Genomic DNA, 16,296 nt, shown 5'->3' with positions numbered 1-16,296 from the left:
AAAAAGTCGTATAGCTCATCAATATCTATAACTTTTATTTTGTTTATTTTTCTATACAACATTTCTTTAAACAGTTTGAATTTGAATTTGAAAATATAACAAATTCAAACGACATTTTGAAATACTAAATAATTTCAACTGAAAAAGTCACCAACAACAACGACGTATAGCTCATCAAGATCTATAACTTTTACTTTGGAATTTTTGCTATATAACATTTTTTGAACAATTTGAATTCAAATTTAAAAATACGATAACTTCAAACAATATTTTCGAATACTAAATGATTTCAACTAAAAAAGACATCAACAACAAAGTTGTATAACTTATCAATATCTATAACTTTTATTTTGTTCATTTTTCTATACAATATGTTTTTGAACACTTTGAATTTAATTTTGAAAATATGACAAGTTCAAACAACATTTTGAAATACTAAATGATTTCAATTGAAAAGGTCATCAACAACAAAGATGTATAACTCATCAAGATGTATAACTTTTATTTTGGTCATTTCTTCATCCGATAAAGTGATAGTAACATGATTCACAAAATTCATATATTTCTCATCTGGTTTATAAACTATAACACAGATATGTCAATTTTGTGAACAATGTTACTAGCACTTTATCGGATGAAGAAATGATAAACATAAAAGTTATAGATCTTGATGAGTTATATAACTTGGTTGTTGATGAATTTTTTAGTTGAAATCATTTAGTATTTGAAAATGTTGTTTAAAGTTGTCATATTTTCAAATTCAAATCCAAACTGTTTTAAAAAAGTTATATAGAAAATGACCAAAATAAAAGTTATAGATCTTGATAAGTTATAAAACTTTGTTGTTGATGACTTTTTTAGTTGAAATCATTTAGTAGTTAAAAATGTTGTTTTGAAGTTGTCATCTTTTTAAATTCAAATTCAAATTGTTCAAAAAAACGTTATATACAAAAATGACCAAAATAAAAGTTGTAAATATTCGTAAGTTATACAACTTTTTTGTTGATAATTTTCCATTTGAAATCATTTAGTATTTAAAAATATAGTATGAAGTTGTCATATTTACAAATAGCAATCTGTGATAGGTCATAATTTAGGCCCGTCAGAGATGAGGGTCATCAGGCCCGTCAGAGATAAGAGTCATCCGTGACGGGCCATATTTTAGGCCCGATTAAGATGGGTGTCATCTCTGATGGGCTTGATAGTTCGGCCCGATTGAGATGATTAAGACAATCTCAATCGGGCATAAATTTTGTGCCCTTCACAGATGAGTATTATCTCTGACAGGCTTTAAATATATGCACCTAGATTCGGCTGTGCGACTACATCTACAACAGGCTCATTTTAGGCCCGATTGAGATGACTTTGTTCTGACGGCCCAATAGCCCAGGCATGCAATAGGCCGTCATAGATAAGGAGATCTCTATTAGTGGATACTCACACCATGCGATCTGTACATATAAACTAGATATTAAAACAAGAACATATGGAATATGAGAAATATAGAGAACAGGTAATAAGTGTTTTAGTTCTAGTGTTGATGAGGAGCAGCGTGCAGAAAGGAGTCAGATGTTGTTGACGGTGCGTAACCCTGGACCATATAGGAAGAGGAGTCGTCGTGAAAGATCTCGGAGTAGTCACGTAACACGCTACCCAAAAACCCTATTACCACCTTCTCTCCAAGTGTAGGATGTTGAAGACGAAGGTTCTCGATACTTACTCCCCCAATTGCCAATCGCCAGTGGACGCTGGCAACCGAACAGAGTAGACTATGATTGACAATGCATTATATAGTAGGAGGCAGAACCTAGATTCTTTTCGATCGTATGTGGGTTTTGCGACTAGATGGTGACTTGGTTTATATATAGGTAATAGGGCACCTGCATGATCTCTACTTCATGTAACTGAACCGGATAAGTATATTTACAAATGTGGGAAATAGTATGCCATCGAGTGTGTGCTAGGTAGCGATATGATCTGACGAAGAGACAAAACCTCTTATAAAGAATTGATAAAATCATACATACCAACATTACCCCCTACTCATTGAATTAGTAAAGTATTAAAATGTAGTGATGTTCATGATCTATTATACTGTTATACTGGTAATACTGTAATACAACCTCGTGGAGAGTACAGTATTGTTTCTCTAACATCATATAATTTCAGACACGTGATCAACTTGGCAGAGGAGATTATATAACCATACTGTTTTTAATCTAACTCGCGTGCATGTCACCCAGTGCACACTTTGGTTATTTAGGGCTTAATATATTCTATGAAGCCAGCAAGCGGCTAGGTATACGGCCCGGCATGCAGCAGCTGATGAACACTACTAGCAGTACACACGCAGATACACACCAAATTTATTTAGTCCCCTGAACAAAATAGGCCCGGTCCACAACATGTAAACTGCCGGGGGAAGCAGCTACCAGCTTTGTTATCGTTCACAGTTAGTTGGCGACGACCCGGAGCTTCATGCCGGCGGCGCAGTGGCCGGGGAGGCCGCAGATGAAGTAGTTGGCGCCCTTCTTGAGGTCGAGCCTGGCGCTCCCGGCCGCCGTCGCCGCCGCGTCCGCCGAGTCCCGCACCTTCCAGCTCCTGTACTCGGCGGCGCTCACCGCCACCACGTTGTGCACCCCCGGCTGGTAGTTGAACACTGCGTATGCATTTCAGATGGCAAGAGAGTCCAATTAATGATGTTGATCCGTGTTTTCTCTTGGTGATTCTTTTAATTCGTTTGTGGAGAACTTATATTTTTTGTCCCGTAAACTTTGTTTGTTCGCGCAAAATTATAAATATACCATTTTTTAATTATAACTTCCGAATTCATAACTTTGCGGCGTACCTGTTGCTTAATTAAATTATTTCCTTTTAGTAGTGGATAAAACAAGTGAATTGCAGTTTGGGCTATATTCTATTACCCATGTTTCACTTTGGACCACACTTATACCTATTTCTTTGCTCTATATCAAGTAAAATTATGATTGTTAGAGTTTAGACCGTCTTAAACAATTTTTTAAGTAAACATCAATGATTTCAAACACATCAGCTCTGGTATAATGGTAAATTCCATACATGTGCAGTCTATGTACGTATTTCTCAAAAGAGAGACTATACCTAACGAGAAAAGTTACTAGGGTAGTTCAAATCGTAAATTGGCAAAATTATCTAGTTCAAAGTTAAAAAAAATAGATTTAAAGATCATCAAAGTTAGAACTTGGACAATAAAAGATGATCCGAAATACAATTTACTCAGATAAAAATGTTACACGCAGTTAACTCCGATGAAAATATTATCTGCAGTTCCATCCAATTCCTAGGAAACTATGGCAGAGGACCAAATAACCCAAAAGCTAGGCCGCTGGGGCAACGGGTCTTTTCTCAACTACCTTAATATATCCATATTTACAATGTTGCCAAATACTACCTCTATCCCAATATAAATGCATTTATGTATTTCCGTATCCAACATTTAACCGTTCGTCTTATTTATAAAATTTATAACAAAACTTAAAAAATACTATTCAAGTTTTATCATCTAATAACAAACAAAATACTAATCATAATTTTTTAAATAAGATGAAAATACACTTATTGTTGGATAGAGGCAGTAGTTTATATTTTCAGAAAAAGACAAGTAAAGTCAAAGTAAATTTAATATTTTCTTTGTTCTACGTTATAAGACTTTCTGTCTTATCTGGATTTATAGATTTATATGAGTGCTAATAATCTATATATATATATATAACATATATATTGATATATAAATATAAATCTAGATTAACCCAGAAAACCTCGTAATATGGAGCCGAGCTAAGTGTAAAGATAGAAACTAGTCTAGCTAGCGAGCTACCCAGCGTGTCGCCGGCGGCGAAGATCTTCCCACTGGCCCAGCCGTCATACGCGACGGAGAACCCCCACCCCTTGGTGTCTCCGACGACATGGCTCTCAGCAGCAGCTGCCGTCGTGGAGCACACCACAACAACTAGCCACACAGCCAGCAAGCTGCTTGCGCAGCAGCCGCCTCTCCCCATGGCTAATGTCAAGATCTTAATTAATACAACGAAGCGAGTATTAGCTAGCAAGTGAAGTGGCCTTTGTTAATTTGGTAGTTTGATTGTGTGCTCGATCGTGCTGCCAAGCTAGCGGCCAACTAATTGCTCGGGTGGTGGCGTATGAGTAAGCTAGGACGAATACGAGTTAATTAGTACGTAATTCTTTTTCTATATAGTTATATTACTTGTCCAACTATATGGTGCTGATAGTATATATATATATTGCTCAAAAGTATATATTCATCATGCGTTCTTCGATTTTTTTGGTTAGTTGAACGAGGTTTCATATATGACCACTTTGATCGTGCAGTGATATAAGGATTAGTAATGCTTACACGTACATCAGAGGTTTATCAAATGTCAGTTATCATTTGAAATACAGAACCTGTCATTTATCACATCGTAAAACCATTTGCATCCTTTTATGTCAATAGAACTATTATAAAAACTTTTATACCACTAATACAACCACCGATATGAATGCTAAATCTAAAAACCCCTCAATGTTCGTTTTCCAACTAGAACCCTATAAGATGTATTGGTATATAATCTACTCAATCTACACCAATAGTAGGACCACTCTACATAGAAGTTGAATGAGCCAAAAAAAAAACACTGGCCGACTCAATCATGCTTTGAGCAAGAGGCACCAACACAAATTTCACCCACCCAACCCATAGCTTGCACTATTTCAATCTAAACTCTCCTTTGTGCCAATCGAGAAGATGAAATGGTATTACATGTCCAACCTACCATCCCATTGTACCACCCAAACTGTCACCCATGCAGGTGTGATACGGCTAGATCCGGTGGCCCTTAACCTCTATACGGTCGAATCTAGTGGGCATCCTTTGTTTCTATAAATTGGCCAGCTAGGCTACCACAAGGAAGTAGAGGAGAGAGGAGAGGGAGGTGCGGTCGTCACCGCATCATCCATCGTTGCCCACCAAGGACGTAGCCTACATCGGGAGAAAGAAGACCGAGTGACCGTCATAACCCCAATGTCACTGTCAATTTTAGGGAGGATAAGATGGAGGAGAAGGAGAGGGTGAGATCGAGGCGATGAGTGAGAGGAGATAAGAGGGAGAGATTGAGTTTCTATTGGTGCCCCTATCTGCTCAGATCATTTTATTATTGGTGTTGATTAAATTAAAAATCGATACATACAATATGCTACACCCTATGCTATGGGTATAGTTCGTTAGAAAAGCGGAATTTATAACATATTATATATCTCGTTTTTCAAAAGGAAAGTACCACCTGTACTTTTAGTCTTGATTATTTTAAGAACTGCCACCTATAATATGTTACATGTATCAGTTTTTAATTTTCGACCAACGTGGGAGTGTTCGTAGGGGAAAATGCCTTCTATAAGGTGTTCCGTTATTAGGAATTTTGTACTCACTCCGTTCTACATTATAAGACTTTCTGAGTTTACATAGATCCATACATGTACCAATGGGTCAGTAACTGGTGGCTCGAATTCCTGGCCCGACTGTGCGGGAACATTGTGGGAAAAAGGTGTGAACGAAGGAAAGACGAGTGGCTCTGGCGATTCTAAGGGCGATTCAGAGGGCAATGGTCTCGTCGACGGTGAAGGCAAGTGCTCGGGGTCCTCATCGCCAGCAAGGAAGCAGACTTCCCCATCATCACGTCTCACCACGAAAGGCGATTGCGCTGGTGGCAAGTTGGGCTCCTAAACCCACGTGAACTCCTCCATTATTGGGCTCAATAGTGGCTACAGTGCTGGGCTGTTTCCTTCTGAGGCCTCCAATGGCGAGAAGCCCTATGGATTCTTTCTAGAAGACTTGTTTCCGAAGGGACGGCGCAATATTTCTCAAGGTTGGTACTGGATCCCGAAGGACTCCTCTCTCGAACTAGGGTTTCCAGCTACCAGACAGAGGTTGTGTGTTTTGGCGAGAGGGCGAGGAGAGTGGGCGGCGGCGGCAAGGGTGGAAGAGAAAACCGGTCATAAGCGGAGGTAGTCATGGAGCGCTTCCCTCAGCAGCCCCCTCCTTCGCAGGAGCAGTAGCAAGCTAACAAGCGGCGATCTATGGAGAAGGGCGATGAGGGGAGATGGGATCCCAGGGATGGTGGTAATCATGAGGAGGAAGGGCGGAGAAGAGAAGGGTGGGATCCAAGTAACAGAGATGAAGAAGAGCTAAGGAAGAGACCCATGGCGCAGAACCCTAGCCCTAACCAGGGGCCATGGAGTCAAGGACGCCCGTGGGATTGGGGGCAGGGGAGGCAACCAGGACACCAATAGGAGTTCAAGTCGCAGGATCAACGCTTCTCCATGCCAATCCCAGCGCAACCCCATCTGCAAGGGGCACGGAGAGATGGAGTGGGTGGATCTGCAAGCAAGCCAAAGTGCTTCAGATGTGGTCAGGATGGCCATCATCAGGCGGTATGCTCAAATCCTCCCGCATGTCAACAAACTGGCCACATTTCTGCAAAATGTCTTGTTATGGCTGCAAAATTCAGTAAGAGAGGTGTTCGTTTGTGTGGTTATGGAATTCCTGGACAGGGTTTCTTTAGTCTGAAGATTGATCTTCCTGATAAAGAGCTGGCTAAGATCCCGGTTAGAGGTGTTTTGACTGTTAGAGAGGGAGTCGCCTCAGTTGTGAAAGTTGAGAATGAACTGAAGACGGTTTTTGCTAAGATAAAGTGGGATTGGAAGGTAAAACAACTGAATTCGAAGGATTTTCTGATCACTTTCCCTTCTGAAGAAGCTAGGTGTAAAGTCACTGATTTCAAGAGTTTTGATTTCAAAAGCGGAGATATCAAAGCTAGTGTTGTCCCCACTTGGATGACTGAAGAGGCAGTATATGAGTTGGTTGATGAATGGGTGAAAATTCATGGTGTACCTAAGATTGCTCGCAATGAAATCACTATCAAAGAGATAGCTGAGTTGGTGGGTGAATTTGTAGAACTTGACAACTCTTCCTTGAGGAAAGATGATGATAAGGAAAAGGAGGATGATAATGATAAAAGAGATGATATAAGACAAAAAAGATGACAAAGGGGAGGATGGAGAGGACGATGATGACTTATCTTTTTCAAAGGAAAGTCAAGAGATGAGAGAGTTTGTTGAATCCCTGAAAACCAAGAAAGGATCTCAATCAGCTCCTCCTGCATCTAAAAGATCTTATGCTGCCATGGTTAAGAATCAGATAGACATTAGGCATAACTATGATACCTCCTCAATTGTGAGCAAGGAAACAGTCAGTTATGATACAAAAGAGTTGACTATTTGGGAACAGAAAGGTAGTATAGAAGAGAGAACTATGGAACAACATGAAGAGGAGATCCTGTTTAACTCACAGACAAAGACTGAATTGCTAGAGATGATGGACAATGACTTGGGCAAACTAGCTGAAAATTTACCTGAGAAGTGTGACATACCTTCCCTCTCTGACATAGAGAGAATGAGAGAAGATAAGGAGGGTGAGGAGATTGATCAATTTATAGAGATCGTTCAGAGAAAAGGTGACAAAGCAAGATGGCAGCCCCCCCCCCCCCCCCCCCCCCCCCCCCCCAGTGGCGACTAGACAAAGCAAGAGACAGAGGGATCAAGCTGTTTCAGTCACCAAGAGGGCTGAGATGCTGACCCAGAAGAAGAACTTGGAGCTGGCAGGTACTATTTCTAATCCTTTCAATGTTTTTCAATTATTTGATTCTGAGGAACTGAATAAAATTGCTGAAGGTGCTAACATATGTTTGGGACAAAATGAGATAGAGATTGCTAAGAACATTGATACTATTAGAGCTAAAGAGATTGCACAAGGGAAGTTAGCTGAATTAGCTTTCAAGAACCAGCAAGAAAAAGAGTTGTTAGATAAGGAAAATGAGAATATAGCTGATAAGGATGAAAAGGGGGACAAGAATAGAAAAGAGAAAAAGAGGTTGACAAAAAAAAAACAAACCTCCAGGATGATAGTTCTTTTCTGGAATGTTAGAGGATTAGGAAATAAAGAGATAGAATAGGGCAATTGAAAGAGTTGATTTCTCTGAATAGAGCTGACATTGTTTGCATTCAGGAAACTAAAAAGCAATCCTTTCTTGATAGTGAACTTAACCACTTAACTAATAGTAAAAGTTTTGATTGGGTTGTGAAACCCTCTAGAGGGGCTTCAGGAGGCATTTTGACAGGGTTTAATAATGATACCTTTGAGCTTTGTTGGAGAGTTTTTTGTTAGTAACTGTCTGTTAATAAGAGGGACATATATTTCTTTTGAGTTGGTTAATGTGTATGGTCCAGTAGTTGACTCTTTAAAACCTGTGTTCCTGTCTGATTTGGAAAGCTTCATTCAGCAGAAAAACTGCGCTGTGATTATTGGAGGAGACTTTAATATGTACAGATTCATAGATGAAAAATCTAATGAGAACATAGATGAAGGGATGATGGATATGTTCAATGAGTTTATAAATTCCTGTATGCTAAAAGAGGTATACAGACAGGGTAATAAATTTACCTGGTCTAATAAACAGTGCATTCCTGTGAGGGTTGTTTTAGTTAGAGTTCTGATGAATTCTAGCTAGGAGCAAAAGTGGCCTTTGACTTCTCTTTGTTCCCTCCCCAGTATTGGTTCAGATCATACCCCTTTACTTTTAGAGTTTGGTGTTACTGAGAATAGAACAAACCCTTATTTTAGATTTGAAACTGCTTGGTTCCTAGTAGATGGCTTTAAAGAGTTACTAATTTCCAAATTCTCTGATAGAGATAGTTCCTATATCTTATATTTTTGGAACATGAAAATTTTTTCCCTTAGAAAGTTTCTTAGAGGGTGGAGTAGAAATAATAGGAAAGCTCAGAGAGATGCAAAAAAAAGGTTGGAGGACAGTATCTATGGGCTTGACCAATTGGCGGCACAGAGAGATTTAATACCTGGAGAATGGCAAGAGAGAAATGATTTGGAAAGTGCGCTAGAAAACATGTTTGAAACAGAGGAACTAATGTGGCAAAAAAGGAGTGGATCTCAATGGATTCTTTTTGGGGATAGGAATACCAATTACTTCCATAGAATTGCTAATGGCAGAAAAAGAAAAGGAGTTATTAAATCCTTAGATGATAATGGGACCATTTTAAATGACCCTGGTGAGCTGAGAGTGCATATCATTAATTTCTATAAAGAGTTGTTTAAAGATGATGGAGTGTCGACCATTCACCTGAAAGAAGAGATGTGGAAAGATAACAACAGATTAACAGGGGAGGAGCTTTCTCTTATTTCCAGAAATTTTTCTAGAGAAGAATTGGACACTGTAATAAAAACGCCAAGAACCATACTGCCCCTGGCCCTGATGGCTTCCCTATTCAGTTTTATAAAACCTTTTGGAACGAAATTAGAGATGATTTTCTTGAGATGTTGATTATGTTACAACATGGTGAGCTCCATTTGAAACGCTTAAACTTTGGAATTATTACTCTGATACCAAAAATCAGGGATGCTGCGAGTATTAAACAATATAGATCTATCTGTGTTTTGAATGAGAGTTTTAAACTAATTAGTAAGGTGATTACAAATAGACTAACTGAGGTTGCTGCTAACATCATCTCTTCTTCTCAAACTGCATTCATACCTGTAGATATATAATGGATGGTTGTGTCATGGCCCATGAGGTATTGAATGAGCTGTACTTTGGAAAATTGATTTTGAGAAAGCTTATGATAGGATAAGATGGGATTTTGTTGTAGAAGTGCTAGAGAAGAAAGGTTTTGATAAGAGGTGGATAGGTTGGGTTAACAATTGTAGGAGAGGGGGGAAAGTTTGCATCAAAATAAATGATGAGAGGACCCGGTTTTTTAGTACTTACAGAGGGTTGAGACAGGGAGACCCCCTGTCTCCTCTCCTGTTCAACTTTGCTGGGGATGCTTTAGCAGGAATTCTAGATAGTGCTAAAAAGTCAGGTTTTCTTTCTAGGATTGTACCTAATCTAGTTGAAGGACTAACCCACCTTCAATATGCTGATGAGACTGTTATTTTTCTTCCCTTTTGTGATAAAGAGATAGGTATTACAAAATTTTTAATGTACTGCTTTGAAGAGATGTCGGGCTTAAAGATTAATTTTCATAAGAGTGAGGTTTTTGCTGTAGGTCTTTCTTTCCAAGAAGAGTTAAGGGTTGCCAATATGCTCAACTTCCCTAGAGGTAAGTTTCCCATGAATTACCTAGGTTTCCCTATTAGTCCAGATAAAATTTCCAAAAACCAGTTTAACTATATTCCTGAGAAAATTGAGAAAAAACTGAGTTTTTGGAATTGTGATACACTCTCTTATGGAGGAAGAGATGTTCTGATTAATTCCTGTTTATCTAGTATTCCTATTTACTCAATGGGGTGTTACCTGCTTCCTGAAGGTATTCATCAGAAATTAGATTCTATCAGAGGTAGATTTTATTGGTCAGGGATTGGTGACAAAAGGAAATTTCATATGGCCAAATGGAGAGATATGTCTTTTCCTAAAGAGTTTGGCGGTTTAGGTTTTACAGATACTAGATACATGAATTTTGCTCTCCTCTCTAAATGGATTTTTGATATTCTGTCTGTTAAAGAGAGCTTGTGTTTGAACCTCCTTAGGAAAACGTATCTTAGCTCACATAATTTTTTTAGTAAAAATGGAGTGGGAGCTTCCCAGTTTTGGAAGGGTTTGATGCAGGTTAAGAGATGGTTCTGGATTGGGAGTAGTTGGAAATGTGCTACTGGAGAAAATATTAGATTCTGGAGTGATGTTTGGTATGGTGATGTCCCTTTCAAAGTCAAATATTACAAGTTGTTTATAATATGGTCTAGCAAGATGTTTTAGTCAGAGAGGTGTTAGGTAATATTAACTATTTAACCTTCAGAAGAACTTTTGGAGTTGAAGAGCTGTGTCTATGGCAAGAGTTATCGGCTGAGATTGCCAATTTCACCAAAGAAGTAGAGGTTGATACTATACAATGGGAATTGGAGAAGAGCAAGAAATATACTGTGAGGTCAATGTACAGGGCTCTTTCTCTTAGAGGTATTAATGATGCCAGGTTTCATGATATTTTGAATGCCCCCTGCCCTTTGAAAATTAAACATTTTTGCTGGATGGCTTCTAAGGATAGGATCCAATCAGCTGTTCAGCTGAGAAAGAGAGGTTGGGATGGGTCAAATTTATGTGTTCTTTGCAACAATCCTGAAAATGCTCAACATATAATCTTTGAATGCCCGATTGCTGTTTTTGTTTGGTGTATTATTACAGATGGTCTTCATTGGATAGATTTGCCCTATAGCTTTGAATCATATAGCACTCAAGTGATTGGTCGTGCTGGTAACAAAAATAGCAGAGTTAGGATTGCTTTATTGATGGGGGTTGCTTGGACACTCTGGAATGTTAGGAATGATGTGATAAATCGGGGGAGATCTGGGATAGGCTAATCTTTTGTGTTGTTCCAGTTATCGCTTTTTTAGACTTCTGGCTATACTTTCGATGTGTAATCTTTTAGCCCACCAGTCACTTGTCTGCTTCTGTTGAACATTTTGTATGCGACGGTGTGTAAGCTGGTAACCCCAACAAACTACTATATGCTTTCAGTAAAAGCTGGACTCTTTTGAGTCTTTTATCAAAAAAAAATACATGTACCAATGTATACGTTTTATATGTGCGTCTAGATTCATTAGCATACATATGAAGCATACATATGAATCAATGTGTATCAGATAGCTAGCCGGCGGCATCATCGATCCAAATTGAGTTAATGTTTCCAGTATATTCTAGCATGTAAAAGGTATATACCTATCACATTGTAGTGAGGAAAGACGTGATTTGACGATTTTTCACAACTGCTGGCATAGGTTCCTAGGGACACAGAGAAAATCTATTACGAGGATCACAGGTCGATCTAAATATTGTGGAATACTCCTAGTTGCTCAATGATTTTTAGAAATTACAAGAAACAGTAGACAATGTGAGCTATGTTTTGTAATATATTTATGACGTCAATGGAGTGACACACTACACTGGACATGGTTACCAGTGACGGGTCCAAACCTTCACCTATGACGGTTTAGGCCATGGTCAGTGAACAGTGGTTACTGGTGAGTGGAGTCACCTTTGACGGCTCAAAAGCCGTCTGAGGTGATTTCCACCTCTGACGGGTATATATTTGTCGGCCTGTCCGAGGTGTACAATTTCGGAACCCTTAGGCCAGTTAGGACCCATAAGAGGTAACACACCTGTGACGGGCCCAAAGGTAGCAGTCATCATAGGTAACACACCTGTGACGGTCCTTGAGTGAGAACACATCAGAGTAGTAACTAGCTATAATTTGTACATCACACTAAATTAGACTAGTTCAAATATCTAAGTGGTGTGGAAACGTCCTTTCTTGTTCATTAATTCGGCAAGAATGAAGGCGCACACTTTTCCTCTGATAGCGGGAGGGTTGATGGGTACAATCTTCGTGTCAGCTTTACCTTTCTGTTAAATAAATCAGGGGTTAAAATGGTTAGAAGAATAAAGTTGATATCGAAATAAGCTTTGCCATTAGCAACAACCTCAGGGTCAAAATCTTTTACCGCTCTTAGAAGTGTTGACATGTGGCACACATGGAACCCACATTGGTCTCTGATCTGTTGTGTGCATGCGAACTTGGTGTCATGATAAAGTTCGCTCTTGCCGTCCTTGTGCCTACCACCCTTTGTCACATGTGGGCCCCAAGCCAAATTTAAGGCCTTGATGATTTCAGTGAAATCATACTCTTTGGCCAAATTTAAGGCTGGTGGTCATGATGTCCTACTATTGATGAGTCCCTCATTTTTCGCTTGGCATTACTCAGCTCCATATATTGTTTATGTAGCTCTCTGCAAACAATACCCATCATGACTAACAGATGGTCGTCCACCAATGGCTTGCCCAATTCAAATTAGGCCGGTGCCTTCTCGACTTTCCTCGATTTGGTGTCCCCCGCTGAAGTTGCAGCCTTCCCCCTTTTGGGTGCCGGTGTCGACTCCTCGACTTCCCCTTGCCTTTAGCGCCCCCGCGTTCATGTTTCTGTGGTCCCTTGATAACTTGTGGGGAGCTATCGGCCTTTCTTGTGGTCTTGATCGGAGACATGTTTTTAGTAATATCTCCCAAATCCATATCAGGTGCATTCGGTGAATGCGGTAACGACATTGCCGGTCCACGCGGAGCCTCGATAGAAAGCTTTGACTTGGGAGACTTGGGAGGTGTGAGCTCCGTCGGTCGACTTGGACGAGGAATCATCTTGACAACTATGTCTTCCTTAGGCTACTGTATGAATGTCTTGCACGCATCACCCAAAGTCATGATTTCATCATTGGGGGCACAGGCAGTGGATAGGCCGACCAATTATCTTTTACTGAATCGATGGACACCTTGGCGTATCCAGATAGCAGCGCTGCGCCATAGACCTTTTCTCACCGATGGTTTGAAAGCCATGCCCTCGGTGACTTCCTGAGCGAAAGTTGGGTGGACCCTCACCAATAGGGCACATTGCGCTACGTTCTGCATTTGTAATGTTACGAATTAATATTTGAACGTGCAAAGGTGTTAGAGTACATTTGGATCGGATAACATCAATTACCTCTATATTGTCCACTACCGCTAGTTGTGGTGCGACAGGGAGACCAGGGGTCGTCACCTCTGTGGATGCACAACTGCTCCTACCAGGGATAGGGCTCTCGTCATGATGTGCCCGAGGAGTTGGATGAACAACTTGTGGTGTGCCTCGGGGTATGTTCTTGTCGACCAAGACTTTGTTAACCCTTTCTTCCACCTTGGCGTCCATGGTTGCCTGTAGCTCTTGAATGACCTCCACCTTAAGCTCAGCCTTCAAACGAGCTTCCCTCTCCTCCTTGGAGACTTTCCATTTCCTGTACTGGGAGCTGTTTCCCGGGCACGTTTCCAGGGCATGTTTCCAGGCACGTCGACGCCGATTCCCCGTGTCCGGCCAGGATGTTCTTTGGTTCCGCCTTCGTAAGAATGTCATCCTCGCGCATCTTCGGCACGGACTCCACCTCGCTCTGTGAGGCTTGTTCGGCAACCAAATTCAACTATAAAAAAGCGAGAAAGGTTTTAATAATCATTCACCTCGTACTAACGTGAATTACTAATGCTAAGGTGCGATCTTACCAGGTCCTGATAGACGACGACATCACTTTTGTTCTCAAAAGTGATGGAGCCGTCCGGGTTGACCTTTCCCCTTGCCCTTGCCCAGTTGCGCGCTCGACGTTCTGGAATGTCCGAGAACGGGGCGGGGAGATTCGTAGCTACAGCGGCCGCATCCTCTTGGGCCCATATCTACTCCTTGCCAATGTACCCGGCTGTGCCCAGACGATGCGGGTGCTCCTTCCGCTGTTGTAGTCGGCGATGTGCCTCACATGACTCCCTAAACTCGTCGATGTTCTTCAGCTAGCGGAACTACTCCCACACTATATCTCTAATTTGAGGGTACTCGGTGAACGGTGTCCGATTGCCGGGCGGGATGACGTACTCGTTTAGGAGCTTGGACTTCCAATTCTTCCAAGCTTTTACCCATCTTCTAGATTGCCTTTCGCTTAAGCCTGTCTTTTGCTTCATCCAGAAATGTGAACCATTTTTCCACAGCCGTCCAAGCTCGCTCCTTCTTGGCTTCCGAGACCTTCCCTATGTCCTTGTGTAGGATGCCAAAATTGTCACGTGCCGCCACCCCGCAGCAGTTAGACCATCTTGCTATGACACTTCTCGGCGCTGTGGGCCTACCACTAGCATCGACCTCTCTTATGACCTGCCCCGTGGTCGGCCATTTGTTTTGTGTTCGAGGGTTTCTACTCGACCTACTTGCACTAGTCCCCCCGACATCGAGTTCTGTTGTTCCTGCGGTGCAGCTGTAACATAGACAGGAGGTTGGTGTTGTGAAATTGTCATGTATTGCAAATTTGTCCTACAATTTACCTTGAGGTTCGAGTTGTCCGGCCGCCGTCATCGTCGACGGATCACCAACCCGGACCGGCTCCACAATTGTGTCCTCTTGTGCCTGGAGTATTGATGTTTCGTCATCGGTTCAATTGCCCTGACCGCCTCTGTGGCTTCGTCATGTTCTACCTGTTGCCTCGGTGGCGTCGCGGCGGACGGGGATGCGGCGGGCGTTGTCATGGTCTATTTATCTGTAAACGCTTACAAGCCTTCTATCATTGTTACAACATGTAATTTCATATTTTTTAGAACTTGATTGTACTAAGGTATGGCCTCACATTTGCTCAGAAAGTATGCATCAAATACCATTATTTGCCTAAAGGAAAAATGCGACGTTAAAACAACCAACTTTTTTTAAAAAAAGAACAAGTGTAGATAATTTGTTCTTGAGCCAAATATCAGCAACTTTAAAACCAAAAAAATAATAAAGTGTAGTTAATTTGTTCTTGAGCAAAGCATAAAGCCGTCATTGAAACCTATAAAAGACCACGTTGACATAATCTGTTTGTCAACATAAAACAGCCGACATGAAAACCTAGAAAGACCAAGTGTTGGTAATCTGTTCTTGAGCAAAAAATGGCAACTTTAAAACCAACAAAATAATCAAGTGTAGCTAATATGCTCTTGAGCTATGCAGAAATCCATCATTAAAACCTATAAAAGACCAAGTTGACATAATCTCTTTGTCAGCATAAAACAACCGACATAAAAACCTAAAAAGACCAAGTGTTGGTAATTTGTTCTTGAGCAAAAAATGGCAACTTTAAAACCAACAAAATAATCAAGTGTAGCTAATCTGTTCTTGAGCATTCATCACTGACCATTCATCCATCGAAATAAAAAAAATATAAATACATCAAATTCATCCATACATTCTCACATATATTTCAATGTACTGAAATGCAAAATTCATACAGGAACATTATTTCAATGAACTGAAATACACTAACAGAAATGTACACATTGCATTCAAATTCATACAAAATTAATCCATTCATTCATTTATCGTAAATTCATCCATTCATTCATTTATCTAAAATTTATCCATTCATTCATCCAAAATTCATCCATTCATTCATTTATCTAAAATTCATCCATTCATTCATTTATCTAAAATTCATCCATTCATTCATTCATCCAAAATTCATCCATTCATTCATTTATCTAAAATTCATCCATTCATTCATTTATCTAAAATTCATCCATTCATTCATCCAAAATTCATCCATTCATTCATTTCTCTAAAATTCATCCATTCATTCATTTATCTAAAATTCATCCATTCATTCATCCAGAATTC

General features: G+C 40.2%; 1 protein-coding gene across 1 annotated transcript; it reads right to left on the bottom strand.

Annotated features, from left to right (window-relative positions):
- Window positions 1-2,453: 2,453 nt before the first annotated feature.
- On the bottom strand, window positions 2,454-4,037 carry LOC102714960 (basic blue protein-like). The gene is made up of 2 exons (XM_015842160.1): window positions 3,857-4,037; window positions 2,454-2,659 (listed from the first exon to the last, which is right to left on the bottom strand). Exons 1-2 carry the CDS (start codon window positions 4,035-4,037, stop codon window positions 2,454-2,456), a joined length of 387 nt encoding a protein of 128 aa, XP_015697646.1.
- Between the last annotated feature and the right edge of the window lie 12,259 nt (window positions 4,038-16,296).

The sequence above is a fragment of the Oryza brachyantha genome, chromosome 11 (assembly GCF_000231095.2).
Source record: "Oryza brachyantha chromosome 11, ObraRS2, whole genome shotgun sequence".
NCBI classification, from domain to species: Eukaryota; Viridiplantae; Streptophyta; class Magnoliopsida; order Poales; family Poaceae; genus Oryza; species Oryza brachyantha.
This window is presented reverse-complemented; position numbering and strand designations above follow the sequence as displayed.